We start from the raw sequence: 18803 nt of genomic DNA, 5'->3' as shown, positions 1-18803 counted from the left end.
CTGACATCAACATTTCCTTTGGCTTTTCAAAGCCCTCATCACTCTGGGTAGACCACACACCCTCTGGTTCTTCTTGATCCATCTGGCCATAGGAGCGGCAACTCTAGAGAAGTTCTAGATGAACCTCCATTAGATAATCTGCCCAACCCAAAAGCTCTTGATCTTAATCATTACCATGGGCCTGGGCTAGTCGGCTACAACTTCAACTTTCTCAGGTCTACTTCACCTTCCTTTCTCCGACACATATGACCCAAGAAGGATATGCTCCTCGACCAGAACTCACATTGGAGAACTAGGCATCCAAGCCATGTTCTCTCAGGATCTGCAATCCTAATTTCAGATGATGGGCATACTTTTCTGTATTTCTGGAACTCGCCGAGATACCATCAATGAAGACAATAACGGAGTGGTCCAGAAACCGACTAAAACTCTGCTTATGAGGTCCATGAATGATGTAGGGGCGTTCATTAACCCGAACGACATTCCTAGGAACTCATAGTGCCCATATCTGGTTCTAAACACTGCTCTCTGTACATCTTCTTCCTTGATCTTAACTGATGGTACCTAGACTTCAGATCTATCTTGGAAAGGCAACCAGCTCCTGCTAGCTGGCTTAAAATAGATCGTCGATCCAAGGTAACAAATACTTGTTCTGGTAGTGACTTTGCTCAACGACTTGTAGTCGATACAAAGTCCTAGGGATCCATCATTCATCCTCATAACAACACTGGAACACCCCAAGGCGAAGTGCTCAGTCAGATGGGAACCCTTAACTACCAACTCTTACAACTGATCCTTATAACTCTTCTAACTCTGTTGATACCATCCTGTGGGGAGGGATAGAGATTGGTCCAATTCCATGCATTACTTCTATTTTCAAGCTCTATCTCCCTGACAGGTGGTAGTCCTAGAAACTCATCTGGGGAAACATCTAAACTCTCTAACCATGGGCACTGAGGCGGGCTCCCTGACCTAACTGCTGTACTCTCTCTGAAGAGTTAGAATCCCTGACAACTTTTCCTGAACAACCTACGAGCCTATAGGGTTGATACTGAACCTCTAGGTATCCCTATTCTGTCCCCTCTAAGGACTACCTCTGATCCATCCTGACCTCTGAACCTGACTACCTTGTCTCTGCAGACTAGATAATACCACTAGTAGAAGAACCAATCCAACCCTAGAATGACGTCAAACAGTCAAATCTAGAACCGCTAGGTCAGCTGGAAGGCATCTACTCTCACACAAACTCTGACTATACCGGCAGACTGACTCTGCCACAGATGGATCACACTTGGGTGCACTGACCCCAAGGGGATACTCTAACCCATAAGCTATCAATTCAACCTCACAAGGGCTCACAAGCAAACAAAGGAAAGAGAAACGTCAGGGTTCATGAAACAGACACACCAGAACATACCAGAGTGAGATTACCTGATCCCATCGGGTTCGATGTGTTAGCCTCCTGCTGGGTCATGGCGAAGATCCGTGCTGGAGCTGATGGACCTTCCCCACGGGAACCTGCTGAAGAAGGGGTTGTCCCCCTGTCTCCGCCTCTACCACTGCCCTGAAACATGGATGGAGCTACTGGGTGAGCTACACTGCTCGAGACTGTCTGCTGGGACCGTGCCACCAAGGTCGCGGTGGGACACTCACGTGCCATGTGCCCCTCCTGTCCGCACCTGAAGCATGCTGTTGTCCCAATCAAACAGACTCCCTTGTGCTGCCTACCGCACCGTGTACATCTGGAGTTACCCGAACCAGAGCTCGAACCATCACCTAAACCCAGACCAGACTTTATCTGTTCCCAAAACTTGCTCTTCTTCGATCTTCTGAGGCCTCTGCCTCCCTTCTTACTCTTTGTGACAGCCTCGCTTAGAGGGGAGAGATCAACATCACTTGTCCCCGGGATTTTGAAACCCGAAGACTGTGCCTCGTACTGTTTAACTGTCCCCTGGACAATGGCACTAGCCTCCATTCTCCGTGCCATATCCACTATAGCATGGAAGCTCTCCCTTTCTGCTGATTGAACCAGCGAGGAATACCTGGAGTGAAGCTTCATAACATATCTCCTAGACTTCTTCAAGTCTGTGTCGAGACCTTGTCCTGCAAACGGCAACAACTCCAGGAACCTGTCTGTAAACTCCTCTACGCTCATCTCTTCCGTCTGCCTTAGCTGCTCAAACTCAATCATCTTCAGTTCTCTGGAACTATCCGGAAAAGCCCATCCTGCAAACTCATTGGCAAACTGCTCCCAGGATAAGCTCTCCAACCTTGGGTCCACATAGTTTTTAAACCATTCCCTTGCCTTCTTGCATTTCAATGTGAACCCTGCCATCTGAATGGCTCTACTATCACTTGCTCCTAACTCATCTGTTATCATCTTTACCGTTCTGAGGTACTCAAAAGGGTCATCACCTGATTCAAACTTGGGGGCATCCAACTTTAGGTAATCTGTCATCTTTACTCTACCCCCAACTGATGAACCAGGTTTGGGTATCTGGACATCAGGGACAATTGGTTCTGCTGGTGGAGGAGGAGGTGCAGCATCCCCTGGGTTAGGGTTTGCTGGACCTGGGAAAAAGGGTGAGGATGGAAACATGGGGTACTGTGGGTAAAAGGGAGGATAGGGCATAAAGGTGGGATATGGGTTATAGCTGAAGAAATCCGACGTACCTCCCATCGGATACCCTGGCCCTTGCGGGTAGGGTGGATACTGTGGTGGAACAAAACCCGAGGCCTGAGTGCCTCCTTGGGACTCTCCCATATCCTCTACTGACATACTCATGCCCAAACTACTATCTCTTCTCTGGTTATCCTCCTCTGTTTCCATCACATCCGCTGACATACCTTCATGAACTGATCTCCTCCGACCTGCATCAAAAGACCTTCTAGGGTCCCTTGATGTACTTTCCCTGATCGTCCTACAAGATCTTGCCCTCTGCAGAGCAGGGGGATGGGCATCCATGCCCTCATTCTCTGGCGGAGCTCCAGTCAATCTCGCAGATCGACGAGTTCCTCTCATCTTGACTTCTGAAAGCATAACATAGCACATAAACATAAGCATCATACGGTTCATGTGGAAACACATGAACCTGCATCACATCCATATCATAGCATTAATGCACATGCTCATCATCATGGCATTTCACATCATCATACAAGACAGGACTCCATATCCTATCCTAGTGGACATGATCCTCCTATTGTGCTTGCCTTACTATAACCTCTATGAGCCCGACACACTATAGGTCCGACCATGTGAACCTAGGGCTCTGATACCATTCTGTAACGACCCGAAAATCCGGACCGCTACCGGCGCTAGGATCCAGATCGGCATAAGGCCGCCGGGACCCGTAGCAAGCCTACTATGCATCCTGTACAGCTGGTATAATCCCAAACATGATCCAACATAAGCATAAACTTTAAAACATAAGGCTGTAAACTTTTTCTTTAACCCGTTTGACCTGTGTATGCACTATGACTGAACTCATAGAACCCCTAGGGTCAGCATACCCTATGTCAAACTCGGTCCATCACATGAAACAACATAAAATAAAACTCATGTACAAAGGGATTATCCAACTCGGGCCAAGCACAATACCATAACTCTGAACATATAACATAAGGTCATATTACAATACAACTCTTTTTACAACAATACATAATCTTATATTACATCATGTCCACTGCTATTCTATTACAAAAAAACACGACCATGGAAGTAACCTGCTGGTCTCCTGACTATCTCTGACCCTGCAAAACTGGGGTTAGGGGAGGGGGGTGAGCTAAAAAGCCCAGTGAGTAGAAACATGAAAACATTTGCTTTAATTCCTCCATTTTTAGGTATATTATTATTCATTTTATGATTATTATCATTATTTTATGCTTTCATGGAATGCATCACAACACAAACATATCACATCAAGGATGAATTTGTCACCATTAGCCCTCTACATATCGTAATATGTCCAACTATACCAGGGGCGATGAGGCCACACCTAGTATTCGCTTACATAACTCATACCATAACATGTCCAACTACACCAGGGGCGATTAGGCCTCACCTAGTGTTCGCTTACATAACATAGTACCAGAAGCGACCTGGTCTTTCTGTCTCATATCATACCATGGCATATCATATCATATTATCTCATCTCATACTGAGGGCTAAGGATCATCCAACATCCATCCACATCAACAACATATTATGCAATGCATCATATTCGTGGGTTCTAATGCAAAACAACCTAATACATATCATGGCATTTTATGATGCATGGATCATGCTCTAAAACATTTAATTTCTTAATTTAAAACATTAGGTTTAGTTCCACTCACCTCTGGATAGCTCGGGACTAACTCTGAAGCAGCCAACACTGCTAAATACCTCGGCTCCTCGGGTCCGATCCTACACAGGTGGACTCCAGTGAGGTGCCAAACATACTCTAAACAACTCATAAACAACTCCCCAAAAACCCCCTAAAGCATCACTTAAACATGCATAGAAAACACTCATGAAAAGGCTGGACAGGGCACTTTCGGCGGCACCTTCGGCGGCCGAAAGTCCCAGACAGAGACGAAAGTCAGGCAGGTTCGGCGGCACCTTCGGCGGCCGAACCCTCTCTCCAGAGACGAAAGTCAGGCACTTTCGGCGGCCGAACATTACCTTCGGCGGCCGAAAGTCTACTTTCAAGCCAAAACTCAACTTTCGGGGGCAAGGTTAGGCGGCCAATCCCTGCATTCAAAGGCAGGTTCGGCGGCCGAAACCACCTTCGGCGGCCGAACCTGAGTTCTTCCCAGAAGGGCAGAACTCAGCTTCTCATGCATTGAAGCCTCCCAAACCTTCCAAACACCCCAAAACAAGCATCCAACTCCTCAAACACATGCATACATCCTTAACCATGCACAAAGGAGCTCAAACAAGCTTAAACTCCCTAAAACAACATCTAAAGCATACATAGATAGTTTATGACCCACATAGGCCAAAACCATCAAAACAAACCAAACCTCACATACTCTCTCCCAATCATGCATACTCTCTCCCATAAGCTCAAAGGGGCTTGAAAACTAACTTAAACCCCAACACAAACATCACATTATCATACATTGGGCATAAACCCACATAGACCCTAACATGCATATCTACTCATGCTCAACCATCAAAACCTCTTAAAACTCACTTAAAATATAAAGGAAAGCATAGATCTACACTTACCTCTTGAAGATCGAGGGTTGGTGCGACCCAAAGCTTGAGATGTGGAGAACCCAAACTCTTAAAGTCTCCAAGCTCTCCAAATCTTGATCCAAGCTTTAAAACTCTTCAAAACAACCATATAGCTTATAAAACGTGAAGGATTTGAAGAAAAAGCAAGAAAACGACTAGAGGAGGACATGAACACACCTGAGCTCGAGAATGGGGAGAAAACTCGCCCATTTTCGGTCTGAGGGGCTTTTTATAGGTGGCCAGCCAAACCTCCTTCGGCGGCCTAACGTGCATGCAAAACACCCCCATGTTCGGCGGCCGAACTTGAGGTTCGGCGGCCGAACCTGGTTTGCTCAAACATAGCTTTCGGAGGCCAAAAGCGCTCCCAAAACCAACTCATGTTCGGCGGCCGAACTTCACTTTCGGCGGCCGAACCTGGCAAAAACCTCCTTAGTCTTTTCTTTTAAAAACTCAAATCTTTTTCATTTAAAACCATGAAATCAGTAAAAATCATTTTAGAAATCACATTTTACCCCTCTAGAAGACTCTGGCATCATCAAAATTCCATATTCCAACGGACATTCCGCCGGAAGGTAGGGATTCCGATGCCGGAATCTAGCCGGGTATTACAATCTGCCACCTTATTACTATGGCCAACCTTATGTTTGATGACATAATGAAAGGCTCCAAAGTAAGTTGCCCATCGGGCATGCATCTTATTCACATATTTTTTAGTTTTAAAATGGATCAGAGACTGATGATCTGTGTGAATAATAAATTCTCGTCCCATCAAATACTGCTCCCAAGTTTTAAAAGCCCGGAATACTGCATATAGTTCCTGCTCATAAGTAGACCACTTCTTTCTAGCTTCATTCAGTTTCTCACTAAAGAAGGCAATAGGCCTTTTAGACTGTGACAATACTCCTCCAATCCCAACTCCACAAGCATCACATTCAATCTCAAACAGTTTATCAAAATCAGGTAGAGCAAGAATAGGGGCAGAAGTAAGCTTATCTTTAATCTCTTCAAAGCTCTTGTTGGCAGCTTCAGTCCATGCAAATTTCTGCACTCTCTCTTTCTTCAAGCAATCTGTGATAGGGGCAACGATGCTGCTGAAATTTATGATAAACCGTCGGTAGAAAGTGGCAAGGCCATGAAAGCTGCGAACTTCAGAAATAGTTTTGGGAATGGGCCAATTTCGTATTGCTTTTACCTTCGTCTCATCAACATGTATCCCTTCTGCACTAACAACGAATCCCAGGAACAGAACGCGCTCCGTCATATAGATGCACTTCTTAAGATTAATAATCAACTCACTTTCTTGTAGGGCCGTCATGACTTGACGGAGATGTTGAAGATGTTCTTCCTCACTGCGACTAAATATCAAAATGTCATCAAAATAAACAACCACAAATTTGCGTAAGAAAGGACGCAAAACCTGGTTCATGAGTCGCATAAAAGTGCTAGGTGCATTTGTTAAACCAAAGGGCATAACCAGCTACTCATACAAGCCTTCCTTAGTCTTGAAGGCAGTCTTCCATTCATCTCCCTCCTTGATCCGAACTTGATGATAGCCACTTTTGAGGTCGATTTTAGAAAAGACTTTAGCCCCTGATAGCTGATCTAGCATGTCATCCAATCGTGGGATAGGAAATCGATATTGAACTGTAATTTTGTTGATGGCTCTGCTATCCACGCACATTCTCCATGTCCCATCTTTCTTTGGAACTAATAGGGCAGGTACTCCGCAGGGGCTAATGCTCTCCCGAATATGCCCCTTCTTCAGTAATTCTTCCACCTGTTCTTGGAGGATTTCACTCTCCTTTGGACTCATCTTGTAATGAGGCAGATTCGGTAATTTTGATCCAGGAATGAGATCAATCTGATGTTGGATATCCCGCAGGGGTGGAAGCTTTGATGATTCCTCCATTGTAACAGCCCGGCCCCTTTCGACCGGCCCTGTTACCGCTCACAGCCCGTGACCTTCCTCTGGGCCCAGCCACTGTGAGCAGCTCTTAACATCCCTTCACCCTCACGGGTTCCAGGCAGGATTTGTCCCCTTGGGTTCTCGTCAAACGCATCCTTCCCCAAGTGGATTTGGCCTAAATTTCCCTTTGGAAATTAGGTCGCCTCCCCCACTGCTCGAACCCTTGACCTCCCACTTTAAGGGAATAGTCTGGTGAGAGTGAGTACCAATTGTTCAATTGGAACAATTGGTACTCACTCTCACCAGACTATTCCCTTAAAGTGGGAGGTCAAGGGTTCGAGCAGTGGGGGAGGCGACCTAATTCCCAAAGGAAGGAATTGGGCCAAATCCACTCGGGCTAGGGCGGGCCGTAATGGCTCCCCCGAGGGACAAATCCTGCCTGGAACCCGTGAGGGTGAAGGGATGTTAAGAGCTGCTCACAGTGGCTGGGCCCAGAGGAAGGTCACGGGCTGTGAGCGGTAACAGGGCCGGTCGTACGAGGCCGGGCTGTTACATCCACTATCTTAGGAAACTCCTTTAACAACTCTTTGATGGGCGGTGGTAAAGATGGTGCATCCTCCATTGTACCTTTTGCTCTCACCAATAAAGCTAGTGCGCCTCCAGATTTCTCAACTGTGCCTGATAGCTTCTGCACTCTCGTAGAAACAACAACAGTATGCTTCCTTTCCACCTTAGAATGTTTCGCAGAACCGGAAGGCAAGATAGTAATCTTCTTTTGATTCTACGTGAACATGTATGAATTCTCCTTCCCTTTATGCAAAGCATCAACGTCGAATTGCCAAGGGCCACCTAGCAAAATTCCACAGCAATCCATATCCACAACATCACAATTAACAGGTTCAGTATAAGATTTACCGATCGAGATAGGCACGCTGCAGATTCTATTGACCTCAATTGTCGGTCCTTCCTTAATCCATCCGACTTTGTATGGTGAGGGGTGAAGCTGTGTAGGCAACTGTAATTTTTCCACCAATAGCTTAGCTATCAGATTCTCACAACTGCAGCTATCTATAATTAGCCTGCAAATTGCCTCTCCTATTCGACACTTTGCTTGAAAAATCTTCCTCCTTTGCGTTTCATCCTCCTGTTTTGTTGAACATAAGATTTTCTTCACCACATAGGTGACTTCAGGATTGGCGGCCATAAGATTGGCGGCCACAGGAATGGCGGCCACAGGATTGGCGGCCAAAGGATTGGCGGCCACATGGGGATGTGTGGCGGCGGCGGGTTGGTGGATTCCCTGCTGCGGGTTGGTGGATTCCCTGCTGCAGGGTCAGCTGTCCGATCATCTCCCTCAATTCTGCCAAGGATGCCTCAATCGCAGCAAGTCGCGCCTCTTGGTTATCTTCCATGGTCGAACTTCGCTCTGATACCAATCTGATACAGGACTATTTAGACTCCGTCAGGAGTTGTAACCAATATCGTTTGGTTAAGACGAAATAAGAGAAAAGATAGGCTAAAAGGCGAAAAGTCTTATTGAAATTTCTTTAAAAATTGGAAAGTGAGTTTCTAATAGTCAAGGGAGGCTATTTATAATAGAAATAAAATCCTAATATGCAAAAATAATCATAATCCTAATAGGAGTCTAAAATCCTAATAGGAGTCTAAAATCCTAATAGCCAAGGGAGGCTATTTATAATAGAAATAAAATTCTAATATGCAAAAATAATCCTAATTCTAATAGGAGTCTAAAATCCTAATAGTCAAGGGAGGCTATTTACAATAGAAATAAAATCTTAATATGCAAAAATAATCCTAATCCTAATAGGAGTCTAAATGTTCCATATCAGAAAAGAAAAGAAATATTTTTAATGAAATTTGCTGAACAATATATTTAGAGTATAAAAATGAATTTTTTATTAAAATCTCATCGATTCATTAATATGATGAATTGAAAAAATAAATCATGTCATTTTTCGTTAAACCTTCTTTCAAATACTTGATTTAGAGTATGTTTTGCTTTTAAGCATTGGGCCATGTAATTTTGGGCTGGATTCCAAGCTTTGAGATTTTGTATGGGCTTCAACCATTTATCTGTGACCAAAAAAGAAAAAGTCCATATCTCACCTCCAGGAAAAATAATACCCCCCTAATCTAATCTGCGAGAATTCTTGAAATTGACGGAGAGAACAAGCAAGGGCATTCAGGTCAAACCGCTTTAAAATATCAACCCCGTTCTCCCGTCTTTTAAGACCTGAATCCCATAAGCTACGTCTCGAGAAGTCAGATTCAAACCCGCTTTGACGAACAAAGGAATCAATATGGACGCCATCGACTCCGTCTTCGATCCACTCAGAGAGTTCGCCAAGGATAGCGTACGCCTTGTCAAACGCTGTCACAAACCCGATCGCAAAGGTTATCATCTCAACATCCTCTCTTTACGATCTCGGTTGCTGTGGATTTTTATTAAATCTATGTATTTGTGTGTGTGTGTGTTTTAATTATTTTGCAGAATTCACCAAGGTTGCCTTCCGCACGGCCATCGGATTCGTGGTGATGGGATTCGTTGGTTTCTTTGTGAAATTGATCTTCATTCCAATCAATAATATCATTGTTGGATCTAGTTAGATCAGGTAAGGCAAAGACCTCTTTTTGTCAAGTTTTTTATTTTGTTGGTTGCTATGTGTGATTGTTGTTGTTGTTGTTGTTCAGTTTTACCTATTTTGGGATTGAGTGAAACGGAGGAAAGATAAAAAGAAATTTGATTCTCCTAATTTCTCCGAACGGAAAAAGGAGCAGAAATTACATTTCTCAAACCCAAAACATCACCGATAATTATTGGGAAATGGTGAGAATTCAAGAGAAATAAGTCTTATTTGTTTGAAGTACTTCAATGTCCTATTTTTCTGAAGCTTTCTGTGTCTTTTAAGAGATAAATTGTAATTTCGCCCCTATTCTAATGATATATCCAAACCAACAATATGGGATATTTCTTTAATTTTCATTTCTCCTCTTTGGATAATGGATTCTCTTCATTTTTGCTGCTGTCTTTGTGTCATATTCGGGAGAATGGAGTGCATGTCCTTCGTCTCTCTTACTTGATGTATTGTCTCATGATATGCTTTAAGTTAAAGGAAGATGTGTTTATTTCAAAAAAAAAAAAATCTGCCTGTGGTATTTTCGAACTAATCAGTTAATGTTCTCTCACATGGCATGTTTTGATGATCTATTAATTGGAAGGTTTGTAGATGTCTCGAAATCTAATCTAGTTTATCTAGATCAGCTAATTTACCCCCCCCCCCCCCAAAAAAAAAAAGAAGCCTGAATTGAACTGTATTCTGATTGTGTAAGCTCAAAACTGAACTATATTTTACTGACAGCAGATTTAATGTGCTTATACCATATTTAACATGAAGTAGAACCTCAACAAAATGGGCATATGAAATCTAATACTTTGTTCATATTGCAGAGAATATTGATCGGTAGCATGGACAGGCTGGTTGATTAGTTTGATTACAATGTCCTGACTCCAGAGAACACATACAAATTAGGGGAAAAGGATACTGTTAGTGTTCATGTAGCTTTTTCATTTTTTGTTTGTCTGAGACTAAGATAAAGGATATTGTCTGCAATTTTTAGTCAGTTCCCTAGTTTCTTTTCTTTGCTTTCCTAGTTGGATTTATCCCACAAATACGATAATCTGTTTACTCAAATTCTATTGTTAGGAAATTCAGTATTTGAGATAGTGCAAAGGTAATAGGCTGTATTTGTTTTTTCGGTTAAGTTAATGGTTTTATGGTTTTGACGTGGACTCTGATTGTTCAACCTTTCATTAGTTCGTATACCATTCTGCTAGTAGTTTAATGATGGAGAATTGCTGTGAGAATAGCAACGAGATGGGGCGAAGGCAATAAATTGTGTAATGGTGCGATGTCACTGTAATTGTATGTAACCATACTATGCAAAACACTGAATAGTTTATGGTTAAACAAAGTGATGTTAGTTAGAAAGTACTACAATTTCGCATTTACTTTTAAATTTAGATAAGAAATTTTCGACTTCAAAATAAATTTTGAATTAGAGTCAATTTTAAGATAATTTATTAAATTGAATAGAAAAGTTTAAAATCGCATATTTAATTATGATTATAGTAATAATGTTTAACATTTAATTTAAGTTTTTTCTAATTTTTTATAATTATAATCAATTCGTGCAAATATCATATTATTTTTTATTTGTTTATCTTTTTAAATATTTAATTAAATATATAATAATTAATTTTTTAATCGTAATTAATTACATATTTAAAATATTTAATTTTTATTATTTTAATTTCTAATTCTTATTATAACTGTATATTTTTTAAAAAATAAGTTTTTTTTCTTCATTTTTTTAATTTTTAATTTAAAATTAGTTAAAAATACATTCAAAATAAAAAATTCTTATCGTTTAATTAATCATACACTTATAAATTTATTTAACTTTTGTTGTACTAACTCTTAATTTAAACTTTAAAATTTTTAATTTAAAATTAATTAGATTTAGAAATTTATTTAAAATAAAAATTTTTATCATTTAATTAATTATATATTTTTAAAAACATTTAAATTTTGTTATATTAATTTTTAATTAAAATTTTAAAATCTAGAGATTTTATATTTGATTTTATATTTTAAATTAGAGATTGAAATAGTAGAAGTCATGTGTGATTAATTAGACTTAAATAATTAATTATATATATATTTAATTAAATATTTAAAACAGTACATAAATAATATATGACATGATATTTGTATTAATTTAAAATTAATCAAAAATTTATAATTATAAAAGAAGTTAAAAAGTTTAAGTTTAATATTAAAAATTATGATTATAATCGTGATTAAACGTATTCAATTTAATAAATTATTTTAGAGATTAATTATAATTGAAATAAATTTAAAAGTTTATTTTAATCATTTAAAATTAAAAATTTTAACTATAATTATGATTAAACGTAAAATTATAATTTTTTTTAAATTTTAAAAAATTAAAATACTAAAAGTTGGGTAAAAAATAAATAAAAAATAATTTTTTTTTTATATTTTAAGATATTTATTTTTAATCTTCAACCTTTCAGTTTTTTTCTATTGGCTACAGTTTTAACAATGAATTTAAATTAATTATGATTAAAATCTAAATTTAACATTTGTCATGGTTTTTTATTATTTTTTAATTAATAATATTTATGCCATATTGAACAAGATAACCTTAACTTTTATTATTATTATTATTATGCAATCAAATTTGCATTAAAATAGCCCACATAGGATAATGGACAAGTTCTAAGAACATTAAAACCTAACCCATTCACCAAGCTAACTTAGCTCAAATGGAAACAAGCTTATTCCAATCCAAACAAAAACCAGCAACCCGTCGCCGACTTTATACACAGGAGTAAAATAAACCACCGACCCACTGCCAACCTAGAAGATCGACGTGCAATCAATCGGAAATCACCACCAGCCAATCGTTAATTCTGTCACAACATCAAATGCCAAACTACAAAATATAAAAAAGACATGTAATCTGAAAAAAGATTTCGAAATCGGCTGATTCAAAGTAAACAAAACTCGTTGAGAATTAGCCAGAAAACAAAAATTCGAATAACACCAACATCCTACCAGACTTCAAAGTTTAATACACCAAAACTATCGGTCAAGGATTAACCTTTGGTGTTTTTAGTCTGTTATAGCCAAAGAGTTGCCTTTCAAGAGCAAACACAATGCTCCGATGCCGTAAAATATCAATTTCATCATCACCGACAACGATGATACGGCGACAATCCAAACCAAAACTAGAGGCCTAACAAAATTCTATCAACAAAGCAGCCAGTGACTCCATCTGCAGGAAATAAAATACCAACTACTGAAATGTTGGTATGAATACTATTGAGAGTGTTCGTTTCAGGAGCAGCACCATCAGTCCCAAACACTTTCTTTTTGTCCAGTCTACATGTTAATCTCTTTATTTTTTTTCAAATTAAACGAAATACTCGAATTCTAAAATAAAAATAAAAATCTTTTATTTTTCAGCTGTGTAATTTTAGATTGCATTGATCTTTGAGGTTCTATGCACTGACACGATAAACGATAGAAGCAGATTGCAATGGTATGAAAAAGCTTTGTCTAACCACTGCTCTCGCATCCTCAATGGATTCATCGTCGATGTTGTTGCTCATAAAACAAAGAACAAAAAGACTGAAATCTAAAATCGTAGCTCAGTCTCGAGTTTGAACGTTCTCATCATTGCAGCATTTGTCGGCTCCAGAATCACAGCGTTCATCAACTCCAGCAGCATCGCAGCATTCGTCTACCCCAGCAGCATCGCAACATCTTTGTGCAATCCAACATTAGAGCATCTTCGTCCATCGACCCCAGCATCACACCATCTTCGTCAGTTGACCCAGCATCGCAACTTTTTCATCGGTCAACTCTAGTGTCTATTGACCCCAACACAATATGGAATAAGAGGACTAGGAAGATAATTATAGTAGATTGGATGATAGGGAGAGATAGAATGGTTTTTGTATTTAGAAATTAGGTGAGGGTATTTAAGATTTTTCACATATATTTAATAGAATATCTTAACTGTTATTAAGAGAAAAATGTAATAGTTGCATTTTAATTATAAGAATTACAAGGATTAATTAATAAATTTCATTAAAATCCAGGGACTCTATAGTAATTTTCCCAAAAATTCTTGTTCCCGTCTACTAATTTGTTAATCCCAATTCCCCCATTCTGAGAAGTGAGATCCCCAAACCACTTTAACGAACAGAAGAAAAGAGAAAACTATAAAAATGGACGCAATCGATTCCGTCTTTGATCCACTGAGAGAGTTCGCCAAGGACAGCGTCCGCCTCGTCAAGCGCTGTCACAAGCCCGATCGCAAAGGTTTTTATATCCATTTCCTCTCTTTTCGAATTCCAGTTACAAACTTTTTCCCATCTCGGTAGCTGTAACTTTTTATAAAAAAATATGCGTTTTTTTTTTTTTGTAGAATTCACCAAGGTTGCCTTCCGTACGGCAATCGGATTCGTGGTGATGGGATTCGTTGGGTTCTTCGTGAAATTGATCTTTATTCCTATCAATAATATCATTGTTGGATCTAGTTAGATCAGTTGGAGGTAAAGGCAAAGGCTTCACCATTAATTACTCTTTTTTAGTTTTCTGATTATTCTATGTGCTCTGCGATATTGATTCTTGTGTTCTTCTTCTTCTCTTTTTGTTCAGTTTTAGTCTCTTCAAAATAATTGGTTTGCTATGATGGTTGAAATGATTAGTGGCTAATTAGGTGATTGAATTTTATAAAATCAGGAGATCAATTATCATGCCTGGCTGCCTGTGGCACTTGACTCTAATCCTTAAGTTTCTCTCACATGGCATGTTTTGGTGATTTATTAATTGGAGGATTTTGCAGATGATAAGAAATCTAATCTGGTTTATTTAGATCAGCTGATTTTTCTTTTTTGGGAAATTTAGATCAGCTAATTTACCCAAGAAAGAAGCCTGAATTGGACAGTATTCTATATGTGCAAGCTCAAAACTGAAATGTATTCCATGGAGATTTCAATGACTGATACCACATTTAACTTGAAGAACCTCAATAAATCAGCGCACACAAACACACCCACACACACAGTGGATCTTTATCAAGTGATTTGGTAGCTGATATTTTCTTCATATTGCAGATCACATTGATCTCTAGCATGGATACTGGTGGTTGATTAGTTTGATTACAATGTCCAGACTCCAGAGAACAATTACATTTTAGCGGAAATGAATACTGTCAGTGTTGATGTAAGCTTCTTCATTATTTGCTTGTCTTGAGACTATAAGATGAAGGATATCACTTGAAATTTCTAGTAATTTCCCTCTTTTCTTTTATGCGCTTGCCTGATTGGATTTTTCCCACAATTTGGGTAGTGAATGCCTTTTTAATTCAAATTATGTGGTTAAGCAATTCACTGGTTGAGACAGTGCAAAGGTACTAGGATAAGTTCATGGCTTTGAAGCAAAGCTTCAAACTGTGATATCGACAATTTTTAATATGAGATTTGATGATTCACCTTTCATCGATTAATATTTTGAAAAATTATCTCAAATACTGTTGCATAATATATGTGATGACGTGACATTTTGATTAATTAATTAATAATTTTTAACAGTAATGTACAATTGGTAATTATTTAGAAGTATTTTTTTTTAAACAGGAATTAGGGATTGAGGAGTAGAACTTGAGATTTCTCAAATTTAGATAAATTTATTATCAAACTAAGTCTGTGAGTGCGAAATTACAGTTTTTATTGTTTTTATGATGCGGGGTTATTTTTATTTATTTATTTATTTTAATAATATACTTTAATTCTAAAAATTATACTATAAAATTTTGTTAATAATAAAATCCTTAAATACACTATTTTTATAATAATGAAATATGTTTAAATATAATTTATAATCTAATATTTAATTTTCCAACAAATTTAATATTTATTTTAGAGATATATAATATAATGAGTTAGATTTATACTATGTGAAGTTGAAATTTTAAAAATTTTAATAAATATTGTAAAAGGTGTTTTAAATAATTCTTTTATATGAGATACTATTTTAGTTATTAAATTTGAAAATATGTTTTTAAAAAATTAATATTTGTTAAGATAAGTTAATTTTTTGTATTGATTATATATATATGTATACCTGTTAGATTAGGATCCAAATCCCAGTAAATAACTAGCCTTTAAGTTAATGAATATATCATCGGCATTTTTCATGCGTTATTATATCTATTTTATCACTCTAAGAAAAAAAAAAAAATATATATATATATATATATATATATATATATATATATTCTTGATTCAAAAAAAAAATATATTTCCATCTAATTGAGTAATTAAAATACAACACTAACCACCCATTTCAAAAAAAAAAAAAAAAAAAAAAAACCACGATTCATCTACATTTTAATTTCTACTGGCAATATAATTAATAAATAGATTATTTTATTTTTAAATTAAATATTTTAATTTTATATTTTTAATTTATAAATTAATAGATGTTATTAAAAATTTTTATTGAATCTTTTATAAATATGTCACGTTTTAAATTTAATATATTTATTTATTTACTATACTTTAAATTTAAAAATAAATAATTATTTTATTATTTAAATAATTTTAAATTAATAAATTATCTTAAATATCACATAAATTATTATAGATACTTATAATTTAAAATTAAAGCCACGTTTAGATTTTTTTATTTATGAGTTTCATTATCTTTATGGATAAATTCGATCATTGAAAATAAAATTTATTCATCTTGAAATAAATTATCGGCAGTACTTGTATAGAGATTATTGAATATATAAATATGCACAATTATATTATTTTGAAATTTCAAATATATTTATTAAATATTTGGATACCAACATTTGAAATTCATGATTTGCTCTTAGTTTTAAAATAAATTATTAGTAAATTGTGAATTTTAAAATTACATCAGTTTACTTATTAAATGCTTCTGTGAAATTACACTATTTTATAATGATTATATTTTCTAGTTTCATAAATTTTTATCTATTTTATTCTTTCACATATATTAAAAAAATAAAAAAAATTATTAACTTTTTAATTATATTTATTTTAAATACATTAAATTTTATTAAATACTAATAATTTATATTTTAATAATTATATTCTAATTATTATATTAAGATTTTATTTTATTCTTCTAATAATATTTTTTTATTATTCTAGTAATTATTAGATTCTTAAATGGTTGTATTTATTGACAGATTTCTAATAAAGATTAAAAAGTAATTTTTGAGTAAATTAAAATAAAATAAATAATAATATTAATATAGCTAAAACTAATAATTATTATACACTTTTTTTTTGAATCAATAATTATTATACACTTTGTATATTATATTTTATAATGTATGATATTAAATAATTATAAAATTAATTTATTTAATATTTATAGATATTTATAGAAATTATTTTTTATTTTAATATTTATTTTAGATTAAAAAATATTTATAATATTATACCAGTGAAATTAATTTCTAATATTATTAATTTTAAAATTTTTTTTGAAATGGATTTAATTTTAAATTTAGAATGAATTAAATTCTTTACTATAATAATAATAATAATAATTTATTGAATTTGAATATATTTTAACATTTAAAAATTTCAGTTATAAAATATATACCATACTTGTTTTATAAAAATCCAATGAAATTGGAAATACCAACTGTAAGAGATTATATGCATTAATTGTTTTTTTTTATGGTTCATCTTCTCAAATTTCTTCCTATAAATACTAGTTAAATCCATTTTTACAATACAAATCAAGAAGCCATGAAATCCCTTTCAATTTTCAGCATCCTTGTGCTTGCTCTCTTCATCACTTCTGGTAAAAGAATCTCTTCTCATTTTCATCAATTTCTTTTCACATAAATTAATTTTTTTTTTTTTTTTGAATAACTTCAGGAAATGAGGTGAAAATGGCAAATGGTGCAGGCTACTGTATTGAATTTTTGCATGCAGGATGTCAAACCAATGAAATTTGCTACAATGAGTGTCTTGCCAAGTATGGAAAACCAAAAACAGCTTATGGATATTGTCTTACAGACCCACAGAATCATGTTTCTTGCGATTGTCTTATCGTTTGCTAATTCTTCTTCCTTTTATATTTTTCTAATTAATAATAATAATAATAATTTCTCTTCTATTTTAACTAGCTGTTCTATCCATTGCACAATTTGCAGCTTTATTTCTATGCAGAAGGATTATAGCATTAATTATTTTAAGAACTGTTCAAATAAAAAATTAAGATAAGAATAAATTTAAAATAAAGATAATAAAAGCAAGACAAATATTTTATTAAAAAATAAATACAACAATTTTATAGAATTCTTTGCATCAGTATGAATCAATAAAATAGTTAAAAATAAATCACAAAATGTATTGCAGAAAGTTAATAAAATATTTTTATTTATAATAAAATATTTTTCAAATTATTTTATTTTATTTTATTTATTAAGAATTTGAATTAACGTAATTTATTTATAAATTTAATTACTAAAGTCTTAAAATTAAATTGATTTACTTATTCGAGCTTGGATTATTATCAGGTTGATAACACATGAAGTCAGCCTTACAGCAGACCTATAAATATGTCCAAGGAAATACAAGCCTATAGTTCTGAAAATAGACTCCATTTTTAATGACCTGCATAACTTCATTGTATCTGAATTTTCAATAGATCTTCTCTCTCTACTAGGTAGAGAGAGGTTTTTTCCCTCTACCTATTTCGGAAGTTTTACAATGGAAACTGCTTTACACCGACACTTCAAGTTAAGCAAATGAGTTTGAGCATTAGTTGCTGTGATTTTACACTTGCTTTTGTAAAATCCAAGCTGCTAAGGCTGCAGTATTGTAATATTTAAGCTGAAAAATTGCAGTTCTAAATGCAAATCTTGTTGGGTTACTCCTAAATAGTATAAAAAATGAATTCTGATTTCTTGGATCAATTATGAAATCACAAGATGGAGATGTGATCCCCATTTGAAATACAAATTTAGAATGAGTATACTCCACTCAATTCCAACAGGATATGA

The 18803-nt window shown here is 35.7% G+C and overlaps 2 protein-coding genes across 2 annotated transcripts; both read left to right on the top strand.

Moving 5' to 3' along the window:
• The first annotated feature begins 9311 nt into the window (after positions 1-9311).
• On the top strand, positions 9312-10935 carry LOC110605542 (protein transport protein Sec61 subunit gamma). Its single transcript, XM_043952306.1, has 3 exons — positions 9312-9545; positions 9643-9763; positions 10600-10935. Exons 1-2 carry the CDS (start codon positions 9452-9454, stop codon positions 9756-9758), a joined length of 210 nt encoding a protein of 69 aa, XP_043808241.1. The 5' UTR covers positions 9312-9451; the 3' UTR covers positions 9759-9763; positions 10600-10935.
• A 2961-nt stretch (positions 10936-13896) lies between these two features.
• Positions 13897-15058, top strand: LOC110605543 (protein transport protein Sec61 subunit gamma). Its single transcript, XM_043952334.1, has 3 exons — positions 13897-14065; positions 14172-14298; positions 14863-15058. Exons 1-2 carry the CDS (start codon positions 13972-13974, stop codon positions 14285-14287), a joined length of 210 nt encoding a protein of 69 aa, XP_043808269.1. The 5' UTR covers positions 13897-13971; the 3' UTR covers positions 14288-14298; positions 14863-15058.
• The last annotated feature ends 3745 nt before the right edge of the window (positions 15059-18803 follow it).

Source organism: Manihot esculenta, chromosome 17 (assembly GCF_001659605.2).
Source record: "Manihot esculenta cultivar AM560-2 chromosome 17, M.esculenta_v8, whole genome shotgun sequence".
In the NCBI taxonomy this organism is placed as follows: domain Eukaryota; kingdom Viridiplantae; phylum Streptophyta; class Magnoliopsida; order Malpighiales; family Euphorbiaceae; genus Manihot; species Manihot esculenta.
This window is presented reverse-complemented; position numbering and strand designations above follow the sequence as displayed.

Bases quoted from the DNA above. Each gene is read 5' to 3' on its own strand.
- LOC110605542 (XM_043952306.1), top strand. From the start codon at position 9,452: ATGGACGCCATCGACTCCGTCTTCGATCCACTCAGAGAGTTCGCCAAG. The intron at 9,546-9,642 runs GTTATCATCTCA...ATTATTTTGCAG, and splicing joins TCACAAACCCGATCGCAAAG to AATTCACCAAGGTTGCCTTC.
- LOC110605543 (XM_043952334.1), top strand. From the start codon at position 13,972: ATGGACGCAATCGATTCCGTCTTTGATCCACTGAGAGAGTTCGCCAAG. The intron at 14,066-14,171 runs GTTTTTATATCC...TTTTTTTTGTAG, and splicing joins TCACAAGCCCGATCGCAAAG to AATTCACCAAGGTTGCCTTC.